Here is a 24065-nt window from a genome sequence, read left to right as displayed (position 1 = left end):
CTGTTGCAAAACTTTTGAAAAGGGTTTTCCCTCTCGTGTCCTAATGAACACGACCCTGAGGTCAGGGTTCATGTTAATGAGTGTGGCCTCACATAGAAACACCCCCTTGCTCTCCATCTCTCGCTCCACTTCTCAACCCCTTATTGCTTTTCAGTCCAGATAGATATTGATCGTCATTATGGCTTTCATCCTGTGACTGTGCTTTCACCCACCTGCTCTAAAGTTCTCCCATAGCGCATGGCTGTTGTAGCTCTCTGTGTGCGAGTCCCACTTAGTGATGTGAATGGCAGAGGTCGAGCTCCTGCCCGACTAGATACGCATGCGTTGCATTGCATTAACCAATGGTTGCATTCCACGTCATTGACTGGGCATCAGATTGCTATATCACATGACGTGGTTAGCTGATATGTTAAATAACCTATCCAGGCGTTGTAAAATCGGGCATGCGTCTGCGATGTAGTCGAGCAGGAACATGACCGGAGTTTGGTCCGATTTTCAATTCAGTCAATTCAATTTGACTCTGAGTTTAATTGGAATGGACCTAACCCTTGTCAGTGGCCTGTAGGGCTGTAGTGGAATGGGACTGTCGTGAGCAGAAGCTGTAGTGAGCTAAGGCATTGAGGTGTTGGCTGTAATTTAGTTTTGTGAAGTTGTGGGGTCACTATACTTGTGGTTTCTAGCTGTAGCTTGAGTACTAACAGATTATCTTGAAGTTGTACTGTACTTCTGTATTGATGTTTCACTGAGAATGCTGAAGTGATGTCGTCATTTTATTCAATGCAAAAAAAAACAAGATATCCGTAGAGCTGGAGATTAATAGTAGTCTCTGTCTGTATGTGCGTGTGTCTGTCTGTCCTGACATTGGCTTTGTCTTCTCTCTTGTCATGTCCACAGAAAACGGTGGCCTTCACTGAAGGGAGTAGAACTGTCAGTGATGATGATGATGATGATGAACAAGTGCTATACATATCAAATGTGTTATTGTTACTATTGTTGATGTGGATGATAACAAGTAGAATGGAATTGATAAGCACTAGTTAATGCTTTGGTCTTTCATACTTTATCTTGAAGCTCCACTGTACCACTGTACTGGCATTCTTGAGTGGTGAAATGTGATCGTTTGCTTCAGTGGAAACTCAATGTTTTTGTAGCGCTAGAGATGATTAGAGACAGGCTTGTCTGTTCTGACATTGGCTTTGTCTTCTCTCTTGTCATGTCCACAGAAAAGGGTGGCCTTCACTGAATGGAGTAGGACTGGCAATGATGATGATGATGATGATGATGATGATGATGACAGCTAGAATGGAATTGCTAAGTCCTAGTTGATGCTTTAGTCTTCCATAGCTTTTAATGTGTTGTCAGTCAATGTGGAGTAGCCTGCTCCAGCAGGATATTTTAACATTCAATGCATCCCGAATAACACGAATAACCAACTGCCAGCCAATTTGTCATTCTCGGCTGTTCGTATTTTCTGTTAACTCTAGACGTGCACTGTATTTCAATCGTTTTTATAAAACACCCATGTATTCTCAGGATTCTGCTGCTCTGCAGGACCCCTTGCATTTTGTCACGTAAAACCATAATTCTACTTACTTTAATCGTCTTCTGTCATCCAACCTTCTACCCTATCGTGTAAGGGGGAGGAGTCAGAAAGCCAAGAGACTCGTCAATCAGAATATTCTATTTCAGAGCAAGTTGATATTATTCATATTAAAGCTGGAATCCTTAAAGGAACACTTCTGGATTTTTTTTATCTACTTCCCCAGAGTCAGATGAACTAGTGGATACTATTTTTATGTCTCTCTGTCCAGTATGAAGGAAGTTGGAGGTAGTTTTGCAAGCCAATGCTAACTAGCATTAGCACAATGACTGGAAGTCTATGGGTATCAGCTAGCATGCTCACCTCTGTCCACAAAACAAAAACAATAACAAAGGTACTGGGGTGGACAGTGGTGCTGTTTCCCCTAATGCAGATTCCATCTTTAAGTTAATATGAAATCTATTGTATTGGTCTGGACTGGATTCATCCAATAGTCAGTCAGCAGTCCTCCTTCTTGGCATTTTGGCTCTTCCCTCTTTCATAAGAGTCCTTGCTATGCGCGCAGTCACATACTCATAGCTAGCACCACTTCCCTTCTGAATAAAGTGCATTTTGAAACATCTATTTCATCGTCTTCTCATCCCTACCTTTTCCCATCACTTCATCACCACTCATTAACATGCTGTTATGAGCAGTTTATAAACGCTCTATAACAGGTATGCATTGGACTCAAGGAAGTATCAGTGTCTCCGGGTCAAAGACGATGGCCCTGTTTTTTTTTTTTTAATATTTTTAAAAGCAACCTTGCTTCCCTTGAAGTGATCACCGATCTTATGCAATTTGATGTGTAAGCAAGTGTTGTAGCACTGCGTTCTTCAATCCAGCCATGTCAGATCAGGAATTTCTTCGAAGAAGGGAGAAAGGAAGGACGTAATCAAAGACCCTAGGATGTGTCCAGTATACAAGTTGTCAGATCAGGAGGGAACGTAGATGTAGATCAGTAACAATACCAATCAGATCATCGGCCAGAGCCTGTGTGAATGGTGAACATCCTGAAGCCATTTTAATCTAACTTTGGAAAAAGGTACCGAGTGACTCATTTATGTATCATATCGACAGTAGACTTAGCATAGCATGTGTTTTTATATACCCAATTTGATAAATATTGTACATATTTTCTAGAAAATGTTTGAACAAACCTGATAAGTTTAATATTTCTCTTTTTAGAAAATTGAAAATGGAAGGTTCGCCAAGTACAGATACTTTGCGCACGCCAAAGTGAACGAGTCCGATTTCCTGATGATCACCAAAAGGTAAGAGGCTGGCTGGGGTTTGTTTCTAAAAGTGGACTGCACTGATCTACAGAGTGCTGCTGTTTCACTTCCCGTGTCACCGTCTTGGCTGTCAGTGAATGTTCTGAGCCTCTACCTTGCCTTTCACCAGGGGAATCTTTTTCGTGACCAAAGGTACATTTGGGCAGCTGACCTGCGAGTGGCAGTATCTGTTCGACGAGTTCACCAAGGAGCCCATGATCGTGGAGGGGAGGCGGCTTCGGATCGAGGCCAAGGTATCCTCATCTGCTTATCGTCATCCGTACACAGGAACACACGAATGAATAACTACCCCATGAAACTCTCCTTTATCAAACTGCTCATCATGTCCATCTGAATAACCACTCCCGTTTCCAACCATCATGATACTCACACCTGCCTAGGAAATAGCCCTTCACTCATTTGCATCCAAACTGTTTGTGCCTCTGTGTTAACACGAGGGACACCCCTTCAAGCTAATGAGCAGTCATTCTGACTACAACTTTCTAACAATGTAATTAATAAGTTTCATATATGCTATTGGTAAAATAATCATTTGGTTGTGTTCATGAAGGCGTTAAGTAACATTTTATAATAATAAAATAGCATTTTCATTAGTTTGTTACTGTAGGCTATATGTAAAAGCACAAATTGAACTGTTCAATCAATTTTATAGTCTGGTCTTTCGTTACAACTATGAAACAGAAATCATGTTTTTTTTTGTCTTGACAGTGGACACGAATCTTCGCCACTTTGACTCGCATGACACACATCCCACAAACAGCTGTCTTGGGTTCTGTTCTTTGTGCGTCTGGCCACGCGGCGCTGTGTCCTCCCCTGGGAGCTGTGCGCAATTTGGCTCGCGTGGACTCTTCGCTGCTGCCTTGGACCTCATGTCTCTGGCCACGTAGCCCGTATGCCAGGCTCATGATGAAGTCTCCTGGGCATGCTGGTGTTGATGCACTGCTTGAACAACACTTACGTGTTGATAGCAGCCAAGTCAAGCTTGTTATAGAAGACAGCAACAGGCAAGCTGGCGGGTGCCTGCTTTCAGAGTACAGCCGTGCCTTCTAAGATGCACACACTATGGAACAGAATGGAGTAGTAAAACATGAGCATTATTTTCCCATAGGAAAAACAACACGTGTTATACAGAAGAGCATAATGCGTCGCATAAGTTTATCTATATATGGCGACGCGTATTATGTAGTATTGACATGCCTTTGCTTGGTTGTAGCATGTCGTAGTATCCGGTTTTCTCTTACCGCGTCTCCGTCGACGGCAACTGTCGGCTGCATGGTGCTCGTGACAGTGATGATATTTCTTGGCCTGCTTTGGTAAAGTGTGAGTGCTGTCTTGTCATTCTTTATCGCCGTTGTGGAGTACAACGGCGGTGCGTGTGCCTTATTTTGTGCGGAGTGAGGGAGCTCTATTCCAATGTCGGGAGAATGAGTGGAGCAGGCCCTACTGGGAGAAGTAGGAAAACAATTCAAATAATGACATGCCTTCCTAAAACTGTTTATAACTCCAGTTCTGTTTTGTGATATTAAGATTCTAACACGGGCAGTGTGTTCTATAGACTTATTTAGGAAAAGTCAAGGGCAGAGGTGGACATGACTTTAAAAAATAGCAGAGTAATAAAATCAATACATTCATAACCAAGCAAAATGACTGTTTTAGAGGTTCTAGTGCTGACAGTATCTCACTGTACACCCCCCCCCCCCCCCCCCCATTTCTCAGAACTCGTGTTGAGTTGAACTAAAAACTATTTCCTGTGTGCGTTTCAGGAGAGAGTGAAGTCTGTGTTTCATGCCAAAGAGTTTGGGAAGATTATAAACTTCAGAAGTCCAGAAATAGCCAAGGTGGGTTAGCATAACAGAAATATAAACTGCTGCCAAATTTTTCTGTCTTTTAAACATAGCAAACAGTATTTGTCAGTGAACAACACAAAACTTACACAATAGTTTATTTAGGATGTGGTTCCAAGTTGTAATGTGACTTTTGATGGTGTGGTTTTTAAATATGTGTGGTTTTGTTTATCTGCAGTGGGTTCTTACCAAGCTTGAAGACGCCAGGGAGAGTCTACACAAATACTGATTGGCCACTCTAATAGGGCCACCAACCAGCACTGAGACATGACAAAAGTACAACGTTGACTGTTATAGTGTGTATGCATGCTAGGAGAGTAGGGTGTGCCTCCATCAGTGTACTACTAACTCTCAGGTTAGACTTTCTCTTTCATTCTCACACACACACGGTCTGTCTGGTCATCTTGCAGACACACACGGACTCCACTATCAAAAACACCATCACTGTTTCGGTTATGCACAGCAATATGGCAGGAATATCGGCTAACTCCTTGCACTACCGTAATCCTGCATGAGGTTGTACCCGACGAGGCCGCGGCGGGAGTATTCGAAGGCGGCAAACCTCTCGCGGATGTTCTGTCGGCGTCACAGGTGAAGTGGGAGTAGACAGTCTTTTCTCTGTCTGGGTTCTGCTCCTGGTACATCTTCAGGATGAACTCCCTGGCTGCTTTAGGGTCATTCTGTGGCCCTGGAAACGAAGAGCTTTAGTTCTGATGTGTGGAGTCAGCCTCTATCTCTATATCAGCTTGCAGTCTTGTCTGTAAAACAATGTGTTGTGAACGGCGAACACAAAACCCTACACACTGTCACCGCTCCGATTTGTACACAACTACGTGATAGAGATTTCTCCTTTTCCCCAAATAAATGTTTTTGAGGTTTTTTTCGTTGAAAAAGTAGGGTACCTGAATGACTTTTCAAACTGCCACTGTTGAAGCAGCCCTATCCATCACATTTCAATCCGTTTGCCAGTTACTGAGTGGTGTGCTTGAAAAGAGATTGTGGCCAAATATGAAGTATTATTGTGGGACTCGGCACACTGGGTTTAACTGCCTTGATGTGTATATGTTACACTGTTATTTTACTGGTTGATATTGGATGGGGGGGAAACAAACGTTCATCTGCTTGTTGTGAGAGTTATTCTGTACCAATACTCCCCCTCTTCCTAAATCACTAACTTATGTTTTTCTATACATTTCTGTAAGCTGACTTTGCACGCGATCGGAGAAAAAAAAGCATGCTATTTTTATACGTTACATGTCAATCTGCTGTAAAATGATTTCAATAGAGTATCCTGTGTGTATACAGGTAACTTCTAAAATAAAGGAAACACCAACATAGTGTCTTTAATAGTGCATTGGACCACCCAAACAACTTCAATGCGCCTTGGAATAGATTCTACAAGTGTCTGGAACTCTATTGGAGGGATGCGACACCATTCTTCCACAATAAATGTAATATTTTTGTTTTGTTGATGGTGGTGGACAATGCTTAGGATCTGGTGGCTGAGACATCCACACCATCCTTTAAACCCCCTATGCTCCTTTGAGACCCCTCATGGGCAACTGGGCATTTTTATACATGACCCTAAGCATGATGGGATATGGTTAATTTACTCAGGAACCACACCTTTGGAAGCACCTGACTTGAATATAATTTGTACCCCTCATTTACTCAAGTGTTTCCGTTATTTTGGAAGTTATGTGTATAGATATCTCTCTCTCTATTTAAGACGCAGGCGGCACCTTAATTGGAGAGGACGGGCTCATAGTAATGGCTGGAATGGAATACATTTCAATGGTATCAAACACGTGAAAACCATGTGTTTGTTCTGTACCGTTCCATGTGTTTAATACCAATCCATTCACTCCATTTCAGCCATTGTTATGAGCCGTCCTCCCCTCAGCAGCCTGCTGTGATTTAAGATGATCTATTGAGGGGTTGTATATCATCATTTGCGATTTTCATGTTTTTATACCACAGGTATGCAATGCCATTAACGATGAAGAGTTATGCAATGGAGAGACATATATTTAAAATAAATTATAAATTGTCAGCTGCTACATTCATACTCAAATGTTTTAAGGGTTTGTTTTGGTTTGGGGTCACTTGATGTAACTAAATTATTTAATCTGTTTTGCCTTTGTCAGCAAGTGCTCTCATTGTGAGGCAGTATAAAATCACTGGTGCAGATAAAATTCTGCAATTCTTTTGAAAAATAAAGGGTCTATTTCATTTGTTTGGTATTGGGTCTTTCTGTCATGATGGGATCTACAAAGACATACAATCAGCACATATTTCTCCAAGTTCTGCTTGACACTTTTTAATCTGAGACGAACCAATAAAAATTGTATATTTGACTAACAATTTATTGAAATGTAACAATGTAGAAATGACTTGATGCACATATTTAATAAGTAAGTGGTCATAATCTATGAATGGAGAATTCTTTCATGACCCAAAATCAGTTGTTAGGAATACCTATTCATAGGATTCACCCCAAAGTGCATAAATAACTCCCACTTCATATTTGAATTTTCACTTAGTTTCCCATTGACACCAACTGAAAATTTGAATCAAGTGGAAGTAAGGATTTGCTCCTAAATGAAGGTCTCCGGTAAATGTCCCTATAGTTCACTGGAATTATTCTGTTATTCCTCTCACAAACAAGGCACTTTAGACTGATTACTTGGCTAAAATATGCACGTCTTCGCCGTTTAGATATAAGACGGAGTACATAAATACAGTATCTGTATGAAAACATTGCATTTTTACAGCCAAGTGTTGCTCACATTTAAACAAGTAAAAAACTTGGACTGAATTCACAATTTCACTTGCACTCTCACTGTCATCACTAATGCTCAAGGAAAGATATCCTGAGGAGTGTTGTATGTAATTGTTAGATCATAGTTTTACATAAATCAAAAGGTGCTATACTTTAACTCCTCCCTCTGTGCTAACTCCACAACAAATAAATTAAAGTCGTCCATTTCAAAGAAAAAACGTTTTTGGTATGACGACCATACAATAAAAATATATTTTACTTAATAAAATGTAACGTTGGCAGCCCTGTCACTATACATATGAGTAGAATTTTCATCCTTTTGAAAAGTTATCTAGAGGAGCTTTTCTCTTGGTATAGATGCTCAACCTAAAAAGCACCCTGGACAAGAAAAACCGCACTACAAATCTGGCAGTCCGAGCATATTCTTCTAGCACATCAATCTGACCTCCCAACCTAACCCTATACATCTACTCTCAGGTCTCCTAGCCAGATCCCAGATCTGTATGTGCTTTAACCAACTCATGTCAACGATAGAGAAGTTGGCTGAAGCACATCATCTCGGACCAGTCTAGATGTCTCCTAACCTTGCAGGAGCCCTAGCTCTCCTCTAAACCAGGTTGAACTCCTTGAGGTTGTGTCTGAGGATGGTGTCTTTGACAGCAGCAAAGACAAAGCGGATGTTCTCTGTGTCGGTGGCGCAGGTGAAGTGGGAGTAGACAGTCTTTTCTCTGTCTGGGTTCTGCTCCTGGTACATCTTCAGGATGAACTCCCTGGCTGCTTTAGGGTCATTCTGTGGCCCTGGAAACGAAGAGCTTTAGTTATGGCGTGTGTGCCTAGAGGAGGTTGCTGGATGAACTACACTCGTGATGAGTAACCTTGCCTGAGACTTGGAAATGTGTTAGCTCCCAGAACCGAATGCCTAGGCTTTAGCTCAGTGGGCTAACATGTTTTTGAGTCATGTGGCAGCCTGTTTTTGATACCAGGTTGGTCACGTGTGTGTGTGTGTGTGTTAAGTAATGTGTTCACTTACTAAATCAAATCAAAGTTTATTTGTCACGTGCGCTGAATACAACAGGTGTAGACCTTACAGTGAAATGCTTATTTACAGGCTCTAACCAATAGTGCAAAAAAGGTATTAGGTGAACAATAGGTAAGTAAAGAAATAAAACAACAGGAAATAGACAGGCTATATACAGTAGCTATACAAATCAGTATAGCGGTCACACACAACACAAACACTACTAGAGCTTACCGGTGTATTCTGGGAAGTAGTTGACAAGGTGGGAGTGTGTGATCTTCTCCTCTAGGATGTCAGTTTTGTTGAGGAAAAGGATTACAGAAGAGCGCTGGAACCAGGGGTATGTGATGATGGTCTTGAAGAGGGCTTTGCTCTCTTCCATACGGTTCTAGGGGAAGTTGATGCACATACAGTAAGTGATGGCCCATACTCGTCGAATTTGTGAGATACATTTAACTTATGCATTTTAATGTGAGTACATGTGAGTAATGTGTACATTTCACTTAATAGCTTATTTTACTCATCAATTTCACACGACAGAGTGCTAGCTCAGCGAATGCGGCCTGCAAGTGTATCAGGCAAAGGCCCGGTAACTGCTCTGACTGACGGGAGCTCACCTCGTTGTCACACTCAGCCAGCACCTGGTCGTACTCACTAAGCGCCACCAAGAAGATGATGGATGTGACGTTCTCAAAGCAGTGGATCCACTTCCTCCTCTCTGACCTCTGACCCCCCACGTCCACCATCCTGTCACAACAAGCCAATGATTGGAGCGCTGCTTATTGTATACCAATAGACAGCAGACATATTTGTTGTTTGCAAGCAAACGTCTCATTCGAGTGACGCGCGCATCAGCCAAAAAGCTCTGTAGCAGGATAGCTAACGCTGAAGTTGGGATCTTGCTAAACTTAACAGTGACTGATGACCATGAAAACATTCTCTATCCACTCCCATGTTAACACACCCCTTTCTGATTTGGAACTGCCCACGCAACTTGTCATGACACAGACAGGAAATGGGTCTGTAGTGTTTCTCGTGGCGATTGGAGAACCAAAGTGTCCCTCACCTGAAGATGACGTTTTCCATGTCGAAGGGGTACTCGATGATGCCCGTTGTAGGTACTCGAACCCTCAGGATGTCCTGCTGGGTGGGCAGGTAGGAGGGCTCTGCGATCCTGTCCATGTCACTCAGATAACTGAACAACACATGAAGAGAAAGTTTAAAGGAATGATGTGTGCTCGCCGAGAGAAGAGAAGAACAATGATACCACAACCAATGATATACACACTTTACATTGGTATACGCTGAAGAAAACCCAGCTAGAGTCCAAATATTGTCCATTTAAATAAACAGGGCTTGTTGGCAGCATATTCACATTCCAGTATGAATATTGATTTAGTTCTCTTATACAGCGTGCAGGGGAAACGTTGCAGCAGCACAGGTTTCATCTTTAATTCAGGTTCATTGAACGGCAGAGTACTGTGCACCTGTCTGGTCAAGGTTGTCACACGCACACAGAGTTGACCCAGCTAAACGGCGCCAAGCACATCATCACTGACACACAACGATCTACCCGCTTTCCTGACTCCCTGTCCTGACAAACATCCCCCCCATACACCCGAGACTCGAAACTACCCACAAAATGATTGAAATAGTCTTCAATGCCCCACACCTGACGCGCCAATTTGTGAAGACGCACCCACTGATGACTTCAACACAACTCTCACCTGGACACAAGAATGGGAGTCACTGGACCTGGTCTCAATAATCACCACATCACGACCCACACACAACAGCCCCCTGGTCTCAATAATCACCACATCACGACCCACACACAACAGCCCCCTGGTCTCAATAATCACCACATCACGACCCACACACAACAGCCCCCTGGTCTCAATAATCACCGCATCACGACCCACACACAACAGCCCCCTGGTCTCAATAATCACCGCATCACGACCCACACACAACAGCCCCCTGGTCTCAATAATCACCGCATCACGACCCACACACAACAGCCCCCTGGTCTCAATAATCACCGCATCACGACCCACTCACAACAGCCCCACTCACACGACCCACTCACAACAGCCCCCTCAACACAACAGGACTGGAAGCAACCACTTGGCTCAGGGACTAACATTTTTTACGGCTTTGCAGTCTTACGTTATAGTGTCATTACTTTTTGGCAATAGACATGTTGTCTTTGGCTAAGGCCAAGTTACCTGACCTGTGGTTTTCCTGATCATGACCAGTTCAAGAAAAACTCCTGGCCCTATGACCTAAGTCTACTCACTATTTGGCGGAGTCAGATAGCTGGTACTCCCTGCGACGGTCGTAGCACTCCTGCACTCCACTGTCCATCCACAGGCTCCTGATGGCGTCCACGTGGCCTCTCTCCAGATCATTCACCATGTCCACCTCCACCTCACTCAACATGCTGGCATAGCCCTGGGAGGGAGGGAGCAAACAAGATGGTTGGGGCCTGTTCCTTAGGGCACGCAACGGAAAAAGGCTTTAAAACACTTCACAAAGGAAAACAAAAGTCTTTGGCTCTGTGATCAGCCAGTACTGAGGTAGGGCTGAAGTGTAATGTTGCTGGGATTCTTGCCTTATTCTGGGCATCAGAGAAGGGGATGTTGAGGGTCTCCATGGCGCGGATCATGGACTGCATGGCAGTGAAGATGTTCTGGTACACCAGCTTGGTGAAGCCGCGCTTGTCCTCGTCTGAGTAGCCGGCGCCATGGATAATTCTCATCTGTTTAATGAAGGTGCTCTTCCCACTCTCTCCAGTACCTGACAGAAAGGATGGAGGAAAGAGACAGGGTTGATCACAATACAGCCCCTTACATGTGGTGTTCCCCAAGGCACTCTATTTGGCCCAGTCCTACTCCTTGCCCTCATCAATGATGCTGCATAAAAGGCTACTGACCCTGTGTGGAAATATGTCAGTGACATAAATAGACTTGAAACAGGCAAGCTGCAGCAACCATCATCAATGCAGAAGCAACTAGATACGCTCAGCACCTGGTCCACCAACAGCGACATATCAAAAGCCAAAGTACTCAATCTCATTATCCAACAGGACCTGCACTAGAGCAGTGCAGAGCCCGTGGTCTAGCGGTAAAGCTCCTGGCTCTAGATACAGTGTATACCTCTCCCCGCCGGAGACGGGGGTTTGATCTCTGCGTCCCCCCTTCCCAATGGCCTGTCTCCCTTTCTGATTCATTCATCATAACTGTCCCAATAAAGCATACAAAATATATAAGAATTCCAGGTCTGCTGAAGTCACAGGGAAACACTTAATGTGGTCTTCAGTGAGTTGCCAATACATGCTACTACAGCTGCAGAGGAATGAGTAGGGCCCAGGGAAGAGGAGAGGGCCAGGAGAGCAATGAGTGTCCAGCAGATAGAACAGCAGAGCCTGTGACTGTATAACCCCACCTGCGCTGCTCTATGAATCACCCGCGGTTAACTCCATCACAAAACAACCACACCAGGATGTAAACACACACTGTAAGAACAATGAGTAGTGTGTGTGTCTAGTTGACAAGGAGACCTTAGAGCCAGGGCCTCTGTCCTTTGTATGTATCCCAGCAGCAGCAGTGCTCTAGCAGCACGGCAGCCTTCACTCCCAGCTTTTTGTTTCTGTGCCTCTGAAAATATAAATCTGGACGCATTATATCAGCACTATGGCAGGATTAGGTTGAACCTCATCCCCCAATCACAGCACTGATACACACACACACACACACACACACACACACACACATTATCAAATGAGTCGGGCAACAGCAACACATATTAAGTGAACTGCTCTGAGGCCATACATGATTGGCAGATTCATTGACGAATAGAATAGGGATCTTGATCAAAAATATATTATGAAGACACTCGTAGACCCAAAACAGGGAAGAGCTGTAACGGAGCATGTATTAAACATAACTCTTGTTGCAACCAGATTGTTAACTTCTCTTGAAGTGGTTGAGAAATGGAAGAAAGTGACTCCGGATTGTCAGTTTAGAGGAATTCACCTGGATAGGCCCGAGGTGAAAAAGAGACGAGCGAAAGGAAAGAGAGGCGAGAAAGGGGGATGGGGAGAGGAGAGAAGCATGTTCTTGAGAAGTATGCTGTTTAAAGAGGGGGCCAGCTGGGTAACAGTCTTCTCTCGTTCTGTAAACTGTTTAGCGTCGTTTCTGAGAGGAAGTCAAAGACGGGCTCATTCCTGACCACCATTTAGTCACAGTTCCTGGAGCCCCTCGGGATTTAAACATGTCAGCATAGGAATAAATGCTGCCAACACACACCAGACACCAACAGATTCAGAACACAAGTTCTTCTGTTGCTGGGTCTCCTCTGTCTTTAGTTGCTTGTGAATCCAATGCACCTCACTCAAACACCCACCTTCCAGCCAAACATTAAGCTACTCTTGGAGGACAATGGAAGTGGTCTTCAAAAATGCTTCTTTACAGTGTGTTTGTACGTGTGAGAGTTGCGATGGAGGGTTTCAAAGAGACTAAAACCAAATAAGTAAGTTGTTGCTAAGGAAACTGTATTTGCAGACATCTGTACATAGGCTTTGACAAATTTGAATGAATTTGACTTTCAAAAATTAGCCAGTCAATATCCTAATGAGAACAACATGAAAACCTGTCCTCAATAAGCTGCCACATCCATCCATCAGTCAGACATAATGGGCAGGGACTTGTGCCTGACCATGACCAATCAAAGAGGTCACAGGCACTTGTGAATATTAAGTTGACCAATCAAAAGGGAGAGTTAGCATGTACAACTGTCCAAAGCAGTCACAGGGGGAGCTGGTATTGACACTTACCCTCATGACCTATTAAACCATAGAGATACAATATCAATGTTCCATTGAATTATATTTTAAACACTGTACTGGAGAGGGCTGATCCATCGTTTTGCCATTGAGATTAGAAAGTTTTCCAAATAAATACAATGAGTTATATTAATTATATTAATATACCAACTTAATTCCATCCATTAGGACCTTCACACAGAGAACAGAACAGGATTTAGCTATAGGCCAATACACCTACTATTTTATGCTAACATTAATTATGCATTCTTTCAGACCCCTACTTTTAAAAAATATAATATAACACAAAGCCCACCACCCATCATCGAAGAACTTTATGATTTCCAGTTCAATTTTCCATTTGCACAAAAAATGTATTTCTCTAAAATGTTGTGCAGAATTTTTTTTACATCCCTTTAATGAGCATTTATTCTTTGTAAAGATAATCCATCCACCTGACAGGTGTTGCATATCAAGATGCTGATTAAACAGCATGATCATTACACAAGTACACCTTGTGCTGGGGACAATAAAAGACCACTAAAATGTGCAGTTTTGTCTCACAACAGGTCCTCACCAGGGTCTTGACCTGACTGAAGTTCAGCGTCGTACCAGACTTCAGTGGGCAAATGCTCACCTTCAATGGCCACTGGAACGCTGGAGAAGTGTGCTCTTCACGGATTTCAACTGTACCCGACAGATGGCAGACAGGGTGTATGGCGTTGTGTGGGTGAGTGGTTGGCTGATGTCAACGTTGTGAACAGAGTGCCCCATGGTGGTGATGCGGTTATGGTATGGGCAGGCATAAGCTACGGACAACGAACACAATTGATGGCAATTTGAATGCACAGAGATATTGTTGTGCCATTCATCCGCCGCCATCACCTCATGTTTTAAAATGTCACAGTTCTTCCATGGCCTGCATATTCACCAGACATGTCACCCATTGAGCATGTTTCGGATGCTCTGGATTGACGTATACGACAGTGTGTTCCAGTTCCCGCCAATATCCAGAAACTTCCCACAGCCATTGAAGAGGAGTGGGACAACATTCCACAGGCCACAATCAACAGCCTGATCTGCCTTTATGCAAAGGAGATGTGTCGGGCTGCATGAGGCAAATGGTGGCCACACCAGATACTGACTGGTTTTCTGATCCACAACCTACCTTTTTTTAAGGTATCTGTGACCAACAGATAAATGGTTGTATTCCCAGTCATGTGAAATACTTAGATTAGGGCCTAATTAATGTATTTAAATTGACTGATTTCCTGTAAATCTTAGAAATTGTTGCATGTTGCGTTTATATTTTTGTTCAGTATACATGCAGCATCCCATCCATGCAGAAAACCCTTGATTTGACCATTTCTATTGGCCATTGCCTTCAAAAATATATAGTAGATGATTGTTGATGATGAATTATACTCTGGAAACTGTTCACTCTCAGTGATTCCTGATCTTGTGTCAAAAAAATGAACACCGGGAAGATAAAGTTGGTAATTATTTGGCTACCCACCCATAGGTCACCCAGCATCACTAAAGGGCAAAGTGTGTGAACTGATCATTGTATTTAAAGAAAAACTAACATTGTTGAACCTGCAGTTAAAAAGAGCTAGCCTGACTACCCATCCACAAACGCCACACCTACTAGCCTTTCTTATGGAGTGATTGCTAGAGCAGAAGAATACAATTCAGAATGAGTCTTCAGGCAAAAAAATGGGCTGCATAAGAACCTACATTTGTGTGTGTGCACAATCTTGCGTGCGTATGTGTTACTGTGATGGCCAATCTGTTGGGCAAAGAGAAGTGTGTGTGTGTGTGTGGTGTGAGGGTGAGGGAGGGTGATGCTCTGTAGACTGTCAGAGGTTCTGTCTGTGGTTGTTTGGACATGTTTATCGGCTCTCTCAGCTCCTCTCTGCAGACCCCATCACACACTCTCGCTGCTAGCATTCCTCTCCGAGTCCTACTGCAAGAACACCACGTCCTCACACACTACCAGCCTGAGCTGGTTCAACAAATATGTTGTATGAATGTACAGTGCATTCAGAAAGTATTCAGACCCCTTCCCTTTTTCCACATTTTGTTACGTCAAGCTTCATTCTAAAATGGATTCAATTAATCTACACACAATACTCCATAATGACAAAGTGAAAACAGGTTTAAAAAAACAAGAGAAACCTTATTTACAGACTTTGCTATGAGACTCGAAATTGAGCTCAGGTGCATCTCGTTTTCATTGATCATCCTTGAGATGTTTTTACAACTTGATTGGAGTCCACCTGTGGTAAATTCAATTAATTGGACATGAATTGGAAAGGTAGACACCTGTCTATAAAAGGTCCCACAGTTGACAGTGTATGTCAAAGCAGAAACCAAGCCATGAGGTCCAAGGAATTATCTGTAGAGGTCAGAGACAGGATTGTGTTGAGGCACAGCATTTAAGGTCCCCAAGAACACAGTGGCCTTCATCATTCTTAAATGGAAGACGTTTGGAAGCACCAAGACTCTTCCTAGAGCTGGCCGCCCGGCCAAACTGAGCAATCGGGAGAGAAGGGCTTTGGTCATCTCCAGAGTTCCTCTGTGGAGATGGCAGAACCTTCCAGAAGGACAACCATCCCTGCAGCACTCCACCAATCAGGCCTTTATGGTAGAGTGGCCAGACGGAAGCCACTGCTCAGTAAAAGGCACATGACAGCCCACTTTAAGTTTGCCAAAAGGCACCTAAAGGACTCTCAGACCATAAGAAACAAGATTCTCTGATCTGATGAATCCAAGATTGAACTCTTTACCCTGAATGCCAAGCATCACGTCTGGAGGAAACCTGGCACCATCCCTATGGTCAATAATGGAGGTTTGTTAGCACAGTGTCCAGACCTGGCACAATCTCCTTCCCCAAAATCCAGACAGCTTATGTTCTGAAAGAGCTGCAAATTCCCAAACTGTTATATACCTATATCCATCCTGCCCTGCCTTTCTAAAATCTTTGAATGTTAACAAACAGATCATCGACCATTTCGAATCCCACCGTACCTTCTCCACTATGCAATCTGGTTTCCGAGCTGGTCATGGGTGCACCTCAGCCACACTCAAGGTCCTAAGCGATAACATAACCGCCATCGATAAAAGACAGTACTGTGCAGCTGTCTTCATCGACCTGGCCAAGGCTTTCGACTCTGTCAATCACCGCATTCTTATCGGCAGACTCAACAGCCTTGGTTTCTCAAATGACTGCCTTGCCTGGTTCACCAACTATTTCTCATATAGAGTTCAGTGTGTCAAATCTGAGGGCCTGTTGTCCGGACCTCTGGCAGTCTCTATGGGGGTGCCACAGCGTTCAATTCTTGGGCCGACTCTCTTCTCTGTATATATCAATGATGTCGCTCTTGCTGCTGGTGAGTCTCTGATCCACCTCTACGCAGACGACACCATTCTGTATACATCTGGCCCTTCTTTGGACACTGTGCTAACAAACCTCCAAACGAGCTTCAATGCCATACAACACTCCTTCCGTGGCCTCCAAATGCTTTAAAATGCTAGTAAAACTAAGTGCATGCTCTTCAACCGATTGCTGCCCGCAACCGCCAGCCCGACTAACATCACTACTCTGGATGGTTCTGACTTAGAATATGTGGACAACTACAAATACCTAGGTGTCTGGTTAGACTCTCCTTCCAGACTCACATTAAGCATCTCCAATCCAAAATTAAATCTAGAATTGGCTTCCTATTTCGCAACAAAGCCTCTTTCACGCATGCTGCCAAACATACCCTCGTAAAACTGATTATCCTACCGATCCTTGACTTCGGCAATGTCATTTACAAAATAGCCTCCAACACTCTACTCAGCAAACTGGATGTAGTCTATCACAGTGCCATCCGTTTTGTCACCAAAGCCCCATATACTACCCACCACTGCGACCTGTATGCTCTTGTCGGCTGGCCCTCACTACATATTCGTCGCTAAACCCACTGGCTCCAGGTCATCTATAAGTCTTTGCTAGGTAAAGCCCTGCCTTATCTCAGCTCACTGGTCACCATAGCAACACACACCTGTAGCACGCGCTCCAGCAGGTATATTTCACTGGTCATCCCCAAATCTGAACACTTCCTTTGGCCGCCTTTCCTTCGAGTTCTCTGCTGCCAATGACTGGAACGAATTGCAAAAATCACTGAACCTGGAGCCTTATATCTCCCTTTCTAACTTTAAGCATCAGCTGTCAGAGCAGCTTATCGATCACTGTACCTGTACACAGCCAATCTGTAAATAACACACTCAACTACCTCATCCCCATATTGTTATTTATGCTCTTGCTCTTTTGCACCCCAGTATCTCTACTTGCACATCATCATCTGCACATCTATCACTCCAGTGTTAATGCTAAATTGTAATTATTTTGCCTCTATGGCCTATTTATTGCCTTACCTCCCTACTCTTCTACATTTGCACACACTGTACATTGATTTTTCTATTGTGTTATTGACTGTACGTTTGTTTATGTGTAACTCTGTGTTGTTGTTTTTGTAGCAGTGCTTTGCTTTATCTCGGCCAGGTCACAGTTGTAAATGAGAACTTGTTCTCAACTGGCCTACCTGGTTAAATAAAGGTGAAATAAAAAAATGTAATGGTGGTGGCAGCATCATGCTGTGGGGATGTTTTTCAACGGCAGGGACTGGGAGATTCAGGGAACGAGAGAAAAGTACAGAGAGATCCTTGATGAAAACTGCTCCAGAGCGTTCAGGACCTCAGACTGGGGCGAAGGTTCACCTTCGAACAGGACAGCGACCCTAAGCACATAGCCAAGACAACACAGCAGTGGCTTGGGTACAAGTCTCTGAATGTCCTTGAGTGGCCCAGCCAGAGCCCGGACTTGAACCCGATCGAACATCTCTGGAGAGACCTGAAAATAGCTGTGCAGCGACGCTCTCCATCCAACCTGACAGAGCTTGAGAGGATCTGCAGAGAAGAATGGGAGAAACTTCCCAAATTCAGGTGTGCCAAGCTTATAGCGTCATACCCAAGAAGACTCGAGGCTGTAATCGCTGCCAAAGGTGCTTCAACAAAGTACTGAGTAAAGGGTCTGAATACCTATGTAAACGTGATTATTCCGTTTTTTTCACAAACATTTCTGAAAACATGTTTTTGCTTTGTCATAATGGGCTATTGTGTGTAGATTCATGATGGGAAAAACAAACTATTTAATACATTTTAGAATAAGGCTGTAACGAAACAAAATGTTGAAAAAGTCAAGGGGTCTGAATACTTTCTGAATGCACTGTATGTTTGAGCACATCACTGTAAAATTTTCTCTGAATGAATCTCTAATATAGGATGTGAAGGCATGATTCAGTCTGCCAGGCAGTCTCAACAGGGAGACATGGGTCAAAGGTTAAGATTTCATAGCAATGTTTGGAGAAGCAGGCAGGAGATTTAAGGGCATTATCCAGAAACAACCCCTAGTCCCTGCCCCCTAGACAATTGTCGTGATGTGAGAGGATGTGACAGGTTTAAGCGATATGACAGTAGCTCCAACTTGCCCTCTAATAGGCTACTAGAAATGATGTTGTATGGCTTACACCTGTCCAATCCTCTCAGATATGTATAGAATTTGGGACATCTATTCTGTAACTTTACAGTGCAATTTTAAAAGCTGCCTGTGTGTTTGCATGATAGTTCAAATAATCCGAAAGTATCTACATTTGATTGTGAAGCTCAACAAAGTCACTTATAGAAGATTTGTGTCACGTCCTGACCATAGAAAGCTTTTATTTTTCTATGGTAGAGTAGGTCAGGGCGTGACAGAGGGTTTTGTCTAGTTTATTTATGTCTATGTTGGTTCTAGTTTCTTTTTTCTATGTTGGGTTTTTTGTCTAGTTTATGTATTTCTATGTGGGGTTCTAGTTGTTGTATTTCTATGTTGTTGTTTTTTGTCATAATCTCCAATTAGAGGCAGCTGGTCATCGTTGTCTCTAATTGGGGATCATATTTAAGTGGTTGTTTTTCCCACCTGGGTTTGTGGGAGATTATTTTGAGTAAGTGTATATTGCTCCTCTTCGTCACGGTTTGTTTATTAGTATGTCTTGCATAGTTTCACAGTTTAAATAAAATGTGGAACGAAACACACGCTGCGCCTTGGTCCCATTCTTCAGACAGTCGTGACAATTTGAACATGCTAATATCGGTTCCATGACCTGAATGGGATTTGTGCCACAAATGCTAAAACATTAGCATTTGGAAACCACACAAGGGAAACTAAACCAAAGCATGGATTTCTGGTCTACCTTGTCCATAGGCTGCTTATAGGGTAAGGAAACAAATGTAATTTTGTAATTTGAACTATCCCTTTAACATCCCGTGTTTAGAAGTTGACATGTCAGGTTATAGTTCAAAGAATTATGAATTATTTTGAAAATATATACAAAGGTAAATGATAATTTCTACAGTTTCTATCTGGTTTAAGTTAAACTGTTAGTAGTTTGTTTTAACCAAAACCAAGAATATTCTAAAAGAGATTCAGGCTATTAGTTTCTTACTACGACGGATTGAATTGGATTTCAGCCCTCATCTGGAGCGCAAGGTCATATGTTATTCCCCCTTGGTTTACACGGTGATGTAATAGTGAAATAGGGTTATTACCATACCAGTAGTACCACTGTGGTTACCACCACCAGTCCGCTTCCCTGTCTGTCTGTCTGTCTGTCTGTCTGTCTGTCTGTCTGTCTGTCTGTCTGTCTGTCTGTCTGTCTGTCTGTCTGTCTGTCTGTCTGTCTGTCTGTCTGTCTGTCTGTCTGTCTGTCTGTCTGTCTGTCTGTCTGTCTGTCTGTCTGTCTGTCTGTCTGTCTCTGCCTGCCCAGCTGGCCCCTCCCCCGCTCAGAGGAGCATTCAGCTGTGGGCATTACTGGCATTAGCTATAACCATAACCACCCAGCTTGCCCCCCTGACCACACAAACAGACACACAAACCTCCACTTCCTCATTTGTGGGAGCTAAGGTGTGAGGACAGTAGCCTACACAAAGCCCTGCTGCAGAATCTGTATAGTCTCTTACTGAAGCATGAGGAGGCAGATGCTGGTGTAAAAACAGAGGTGGTCCATTGAACCACACTCACGTGAAAAGTAAGTTACTTTGCCTGCGGTGATGACTGATGCCCTCTGTTCACCAATGCTAACAAGCAATAGTTCAAAGTGTTACACAATACACATGGTGATCATATGTTGGTCTGGCCCAGAAACCCTGCAGTATTTACCTTTTTATCATGTGCTGAATGTCTCCTGTGGGTTTTACTGTGGGCAGTCACTGGTCTAATGATACCTTCAGGGACATAGCAGCTCACACACTTCACTGCCTCTCACACACACACTGGACAGAAGAGCACCATCTAAGGTTTTTCCTTATAGCACAACTAGGCCTATGTTTGTCTGCTATATGGCAAACAAAGCTATTCAAGTTGTAGACATGTCTGACACATTCTGATGTATTCTTAACATAAGATATGGCTTTTATAACGGTTTTGTGGTGTTTAACAGGTGAAGGTCTATTAGAAACATAAGATATCCAGTTGTTTATATGAGAATGTGCGTTACAAGCCCTTCTTTTTTCATTGTAGACTTTTGGGGGGTGTGTGTGGTGTGTGTGTGTGTGTGTGTGTGTTTGGAGCACACTTTCCAGGAGCGTTGATCAGGCAAAACTGAAACGATACTCTCGGCTGTATTTGCATGACTTTGCATGAGAAAATAACCGTGGCACACCAGCTACCTGCGACTACAAACACATCGGTGGCCAACGCCCCAAGGCAAGCCACCAACATTTCGTAATTGAAAGCTTCGCAGTTAGTTATTATTAGTTGTTAGTAAAGTAAGCTATTCTATCTGTTGACAATGAAAGTGAAGCCAACACATTTTTTCACCAATACAATTTCATTCACCTCTCTCGACTGGGTACAAAGTAGCCCAATAATGTACGGTTAAGGAGCCGGAACTCTAACTCTATAAAGGTGTGTAGTAATTTAACCTTTTGTTTTTTGAAAATGATTTCTCGTCGATTTGAAAGTTCAGTACCAAATGTTTCCAAAACCGTATTGCAAGTGAGGCGTATTGACATTACGGCAGACAGGTTCGTAAATACACGGTATATGTGTAACATTGCTGTCTATGAATGGGCTACTTGCAAAGGCGCCTTCTATCTGAGCAGCACAACTGTTTATTTAGTAAGCCTTGGCAATATATATATTTTTAAGTTATGCTAATAGCCTAGGCACTCACACTTTTTTTTTCTAGGCTATGTTAAGAAGTTGTGCAGTGCTGACATGGAACAATGTGGAACAACTGTGCCAAGCTCAGTGAACAGCGCCAGAGCGCACCACAACCACATCCGGAGAGGGAGGGTGAAGTCTGGGTGAAGGAAATGAAATTAAAAGGAGATAAAAAAAAAGGAATGTGCTCCCACATCTGCACAGCATGAGCATGGACACATTATAGACCTATTACTTAACATATGAAATGTGTTATAGTCTAACAATTATCAGACTGTATTAGCACGTCTACATCACTGATAGCCTAGCCTACTGATCCTTTCCTCACCTGACTTGACACCTATGGCCAGGTGTGGTCCACGCTTTGCCTAGTAGCCAATTTAGAAACTTGGTTGTGCGTCAACAGTTTTCCTCTTGTTATATCTCCTTCACTGACAGTCACTCAGTTAGCCCATGTCAGTAATTTTTGGGGGATAAATTTGTCAATTTAGTCTAACTAAACCCGCTATCTAAACATGAAGTACCGACTGGGCACACAGGGCACCTGCTCAGGGGACCCACACTTAACATGTCATTGCAAATTGTGTAGAATTTCATAAAATGTGCTTTACAACTGCAACAATAAAAACATGTCAAGCAAATGTATGTGTTTACCATTTGTTAATAAAATACTTTCCCCTCTGTACATATTCAATTGTAGTTTTTAATCCCGGTGCTGAGTTAATGTGAGTTCATGTGTAGCAGCTACAGCTAATAGGCTGTGTTTGTAGATCGACTGAGGTGAATGAAGCTGCAGCAACCAATGTGATTGATAATGGCTGGGGTCATTTTTGCTTGTTTTTGTTCTCCAAATAGCATTTTAACGTTTTTAAATTGTATAGAAATTAAGTAAATGAGCTTCAACTTTCTTCAAATGTATTGGACCCTGGCTACAGCCCTGGCTATGCACTAAGCAGTGTGCACCTATTGACAGATGTGATAGCTCTCACCTAATAGCAGCAGTTTGAGTTCCCTACGCGAGTCTTTCTTGTCCCGCCGCAGCTGCCTGTCAATCTCCTGATTGATTCTCTGATTCTCCTTCTCCTCGGCCGACATACAACATCCAGCCATCATTGACGCAGTCACTGTCCAATGTCCCCTCTGTTTGCACTTACAGCAGTGGAGAAGATGGAGCAGTAGACACGGGAGTCCCAATGAAAGGCCAACCTGTCTGTCCAATTAGTTCCTCCCAGTCGGAATGCGCATAGCAAATAAATTGTTATTTTCGTTTTCCCCTTTGATCTTTCTGTCTGAAGTTCGTCTCCTTCCCAGTTGTCGGTATAGGAATACTAACCTGCTCTACAGGTAACAGCTACAAGCTGTGGGTGAACGTTAGACTGGCAGTGCGCATATGTTTCCTGGCGCTTGGTCACATCCTGAACTTTATCCAAGGCAGTAGGACACATCTCCACCGGGGCGGGGACGGGCGCGCCTACAGTAGATGCCTGACTATGATATAGTTACTTACAAGGAGCCTGCAGGAAGCAGGGCCGGTTCTAGCCTTTGAGGGCCCTAAGCAAGGTTTGGTTGGGGGCCCCCCACCTTGTACAAAATATTTTAGCAGCTCCCCTGTTGATGGTGGAGAGGAAAGTTCATTTCCTGCAATTCTACACATTTTGTCATGAGTCGGAGGGAAACATTTAGCAGTTTTACAGCAAATTTCCTGCAATTCTAGCCATTTTGGAATGACTTATGCCATGTTAATATTGTATCTGAGTTAGAATGACTTACAAAATCAACAGGGCTCCCTGGAGGTCAGGCCCCGTGAGCTGGTAGGTAGTTGGCCATGATTACTATAAGTTTCGATAGCTGGCTAGATTAACTAACAATGTAAAAATTGGTAGATGACATGGCTAATTAAGTAGCTGTCAGTGACTGAAATAACAAAATAAAAACTGCTGATGAAATTACACCTGGTGTATTTTACTATTCTATCACTCAATAGTAAGTTGAGACCCCGACTCCAGTTCCTAAAATGTATACACTACCGGTCAAAAGTTTTAGAACACCTACTGATTCAAGAGTTTTCTTTATTTTTACTATTTTCTACATTGTAGAATAATAGTGAAGACATCAAAACTATGAAACAACACATATGGAATCATGTAGTAACCAAAAAAGTGTTAAACAAATCAACATATATTTTATATTTGAGATTCTTCAATGTAACCACCCTTTGCCTTGATGACAGCTTTGCATACTCTTGGCATTCTCTCAACCAGCTTCACCTGGAATGTTTTTCCAACAGTCTTGAAGTTCCCACATATGCTGAGCACTTGTTAGCTGCTTTTCCTTCACTCTGTGGTCTGACTCAAACCATCTAAATTGGGTTGAGGTCGGGTGATTGTGGAGGCCAGGTCATCTGATGCAGCACTCCATCACTCTCCTTCTTGGTCAAATTGTCCTTACACAGCCTGGAAGTGGGTTTTGGGCCA

At 43.1% G+C, this 24065-nt stretch overlaps 2 protein-coding genes and 1 long non-coding RNA gene across 4 annotated transcripts in view; 2 read left to right on the top strand and 1 right to left on the bottom strand.

Annotated features, from left to right (window-relative positions):
* Positions 1-6950, top strand: part of LOC106580084 (intermembrane lipid transfer protein VPS13A) — a 55307-nt gene extending 48357 nt beyond the window's left edge. For both annotated transcript variants that reach the window (XM_082966218.1, XM_082966217.1), the window contains 4 exons: positions 2768-2853; positions 2984-3107; positions 4638-4712; positions 4897-6950. In XM_082966218.1, the coding sequence (XP_082822344.1) occupies positions 2768-2853; positions 2984-3107; positions 4638-4712; positions 4897-4947 (336 nt within the window). In that variant the 3' untranslated portion in view covers positions 4948-6950. The remainder of the gene's footprint in view (positions 1-2767; positions 2854-2983; positions 3108-4637; positions 4713-4896) is intronic.
* A 62-nt stretch (positions 6951-7012) lies between these two features.
* LOC106580085 (guanine nucleotide-binding protein subunit alpha-14) lies at positions 7013-23009 on the bottom strand. The gene is made up of 7 exons (XM_014160718.3): positions 22581-23009; positions 11133-11317; positions 10818-10972; positions 9585-9713; positions 9136-9265; positions 8753-8906; positions 7013-8298 (listed from the first exon to the last, which is right to left on the bottom strand). Exons 1-7 carry the CDS (start codon positions 22702-22704, stop codon positions 8108-8110), a joined length of 1068 nt encoding a protein of 355 aa, XP_014016193.2. The 5' UTR covers positions 22705-23009; the 3' UTR covers positions 7013-8107.
* LOC123729128 (uncharacterized) lies at positions 21118-22276 on the top strand. The gene is made up of 2 exons (XR_006760862.2): positions 21118-21333; positions 21617-22276. It is a non-coding gene; the product is annotated as an uncharacterized LOC123729128 (long non-coding RNA).
* Positions 23010-24065: the final 1056 nt, after the last annotated feature.

This window comes from Salmo salar, chromosome 20, assembly GCF_965601325.2.
Source record: "Salmo salar chromosome 20, fSalSal1, whole genome shotgun sequence".
Taxonomy (NCBI): Eukaryota; Metazoa; Chordata; class Actinopteri; order Salmoniformes; family Salmonidae; genus Salmo; species Salmo salar.
Note: the sequence above shows the minus strand (reverse complement) of the source record. Positions and strands in the feature narration are given on the sequence as shown.

Excerpts from the sequence above, each read along its gene's own strand:
- LOC106580085 (XM_014160718.3), bottom strand. The coding sequence starts at position 22,704 with ATGATGGCTGGATGTTGTATGTCGGCCGAGGAGAAGGAGAATCAGAGA. Across the intron at positions 10,973-11,132 it reads TCTCTGATGCCCAGAATAAG|GGCTATGCCAGCATGTTGAG; the intron begins GCAAGAATCCCA and ends CCTCCCTCCCAG. Across the intron at positions 8,907-9,135 it reads TGGCTGAGTGTGACAACGAG|AACCGTATGGAAGAGAGCAA; the intron begins GTGAGCTCCCGT and ends AACTTCCCCTAG.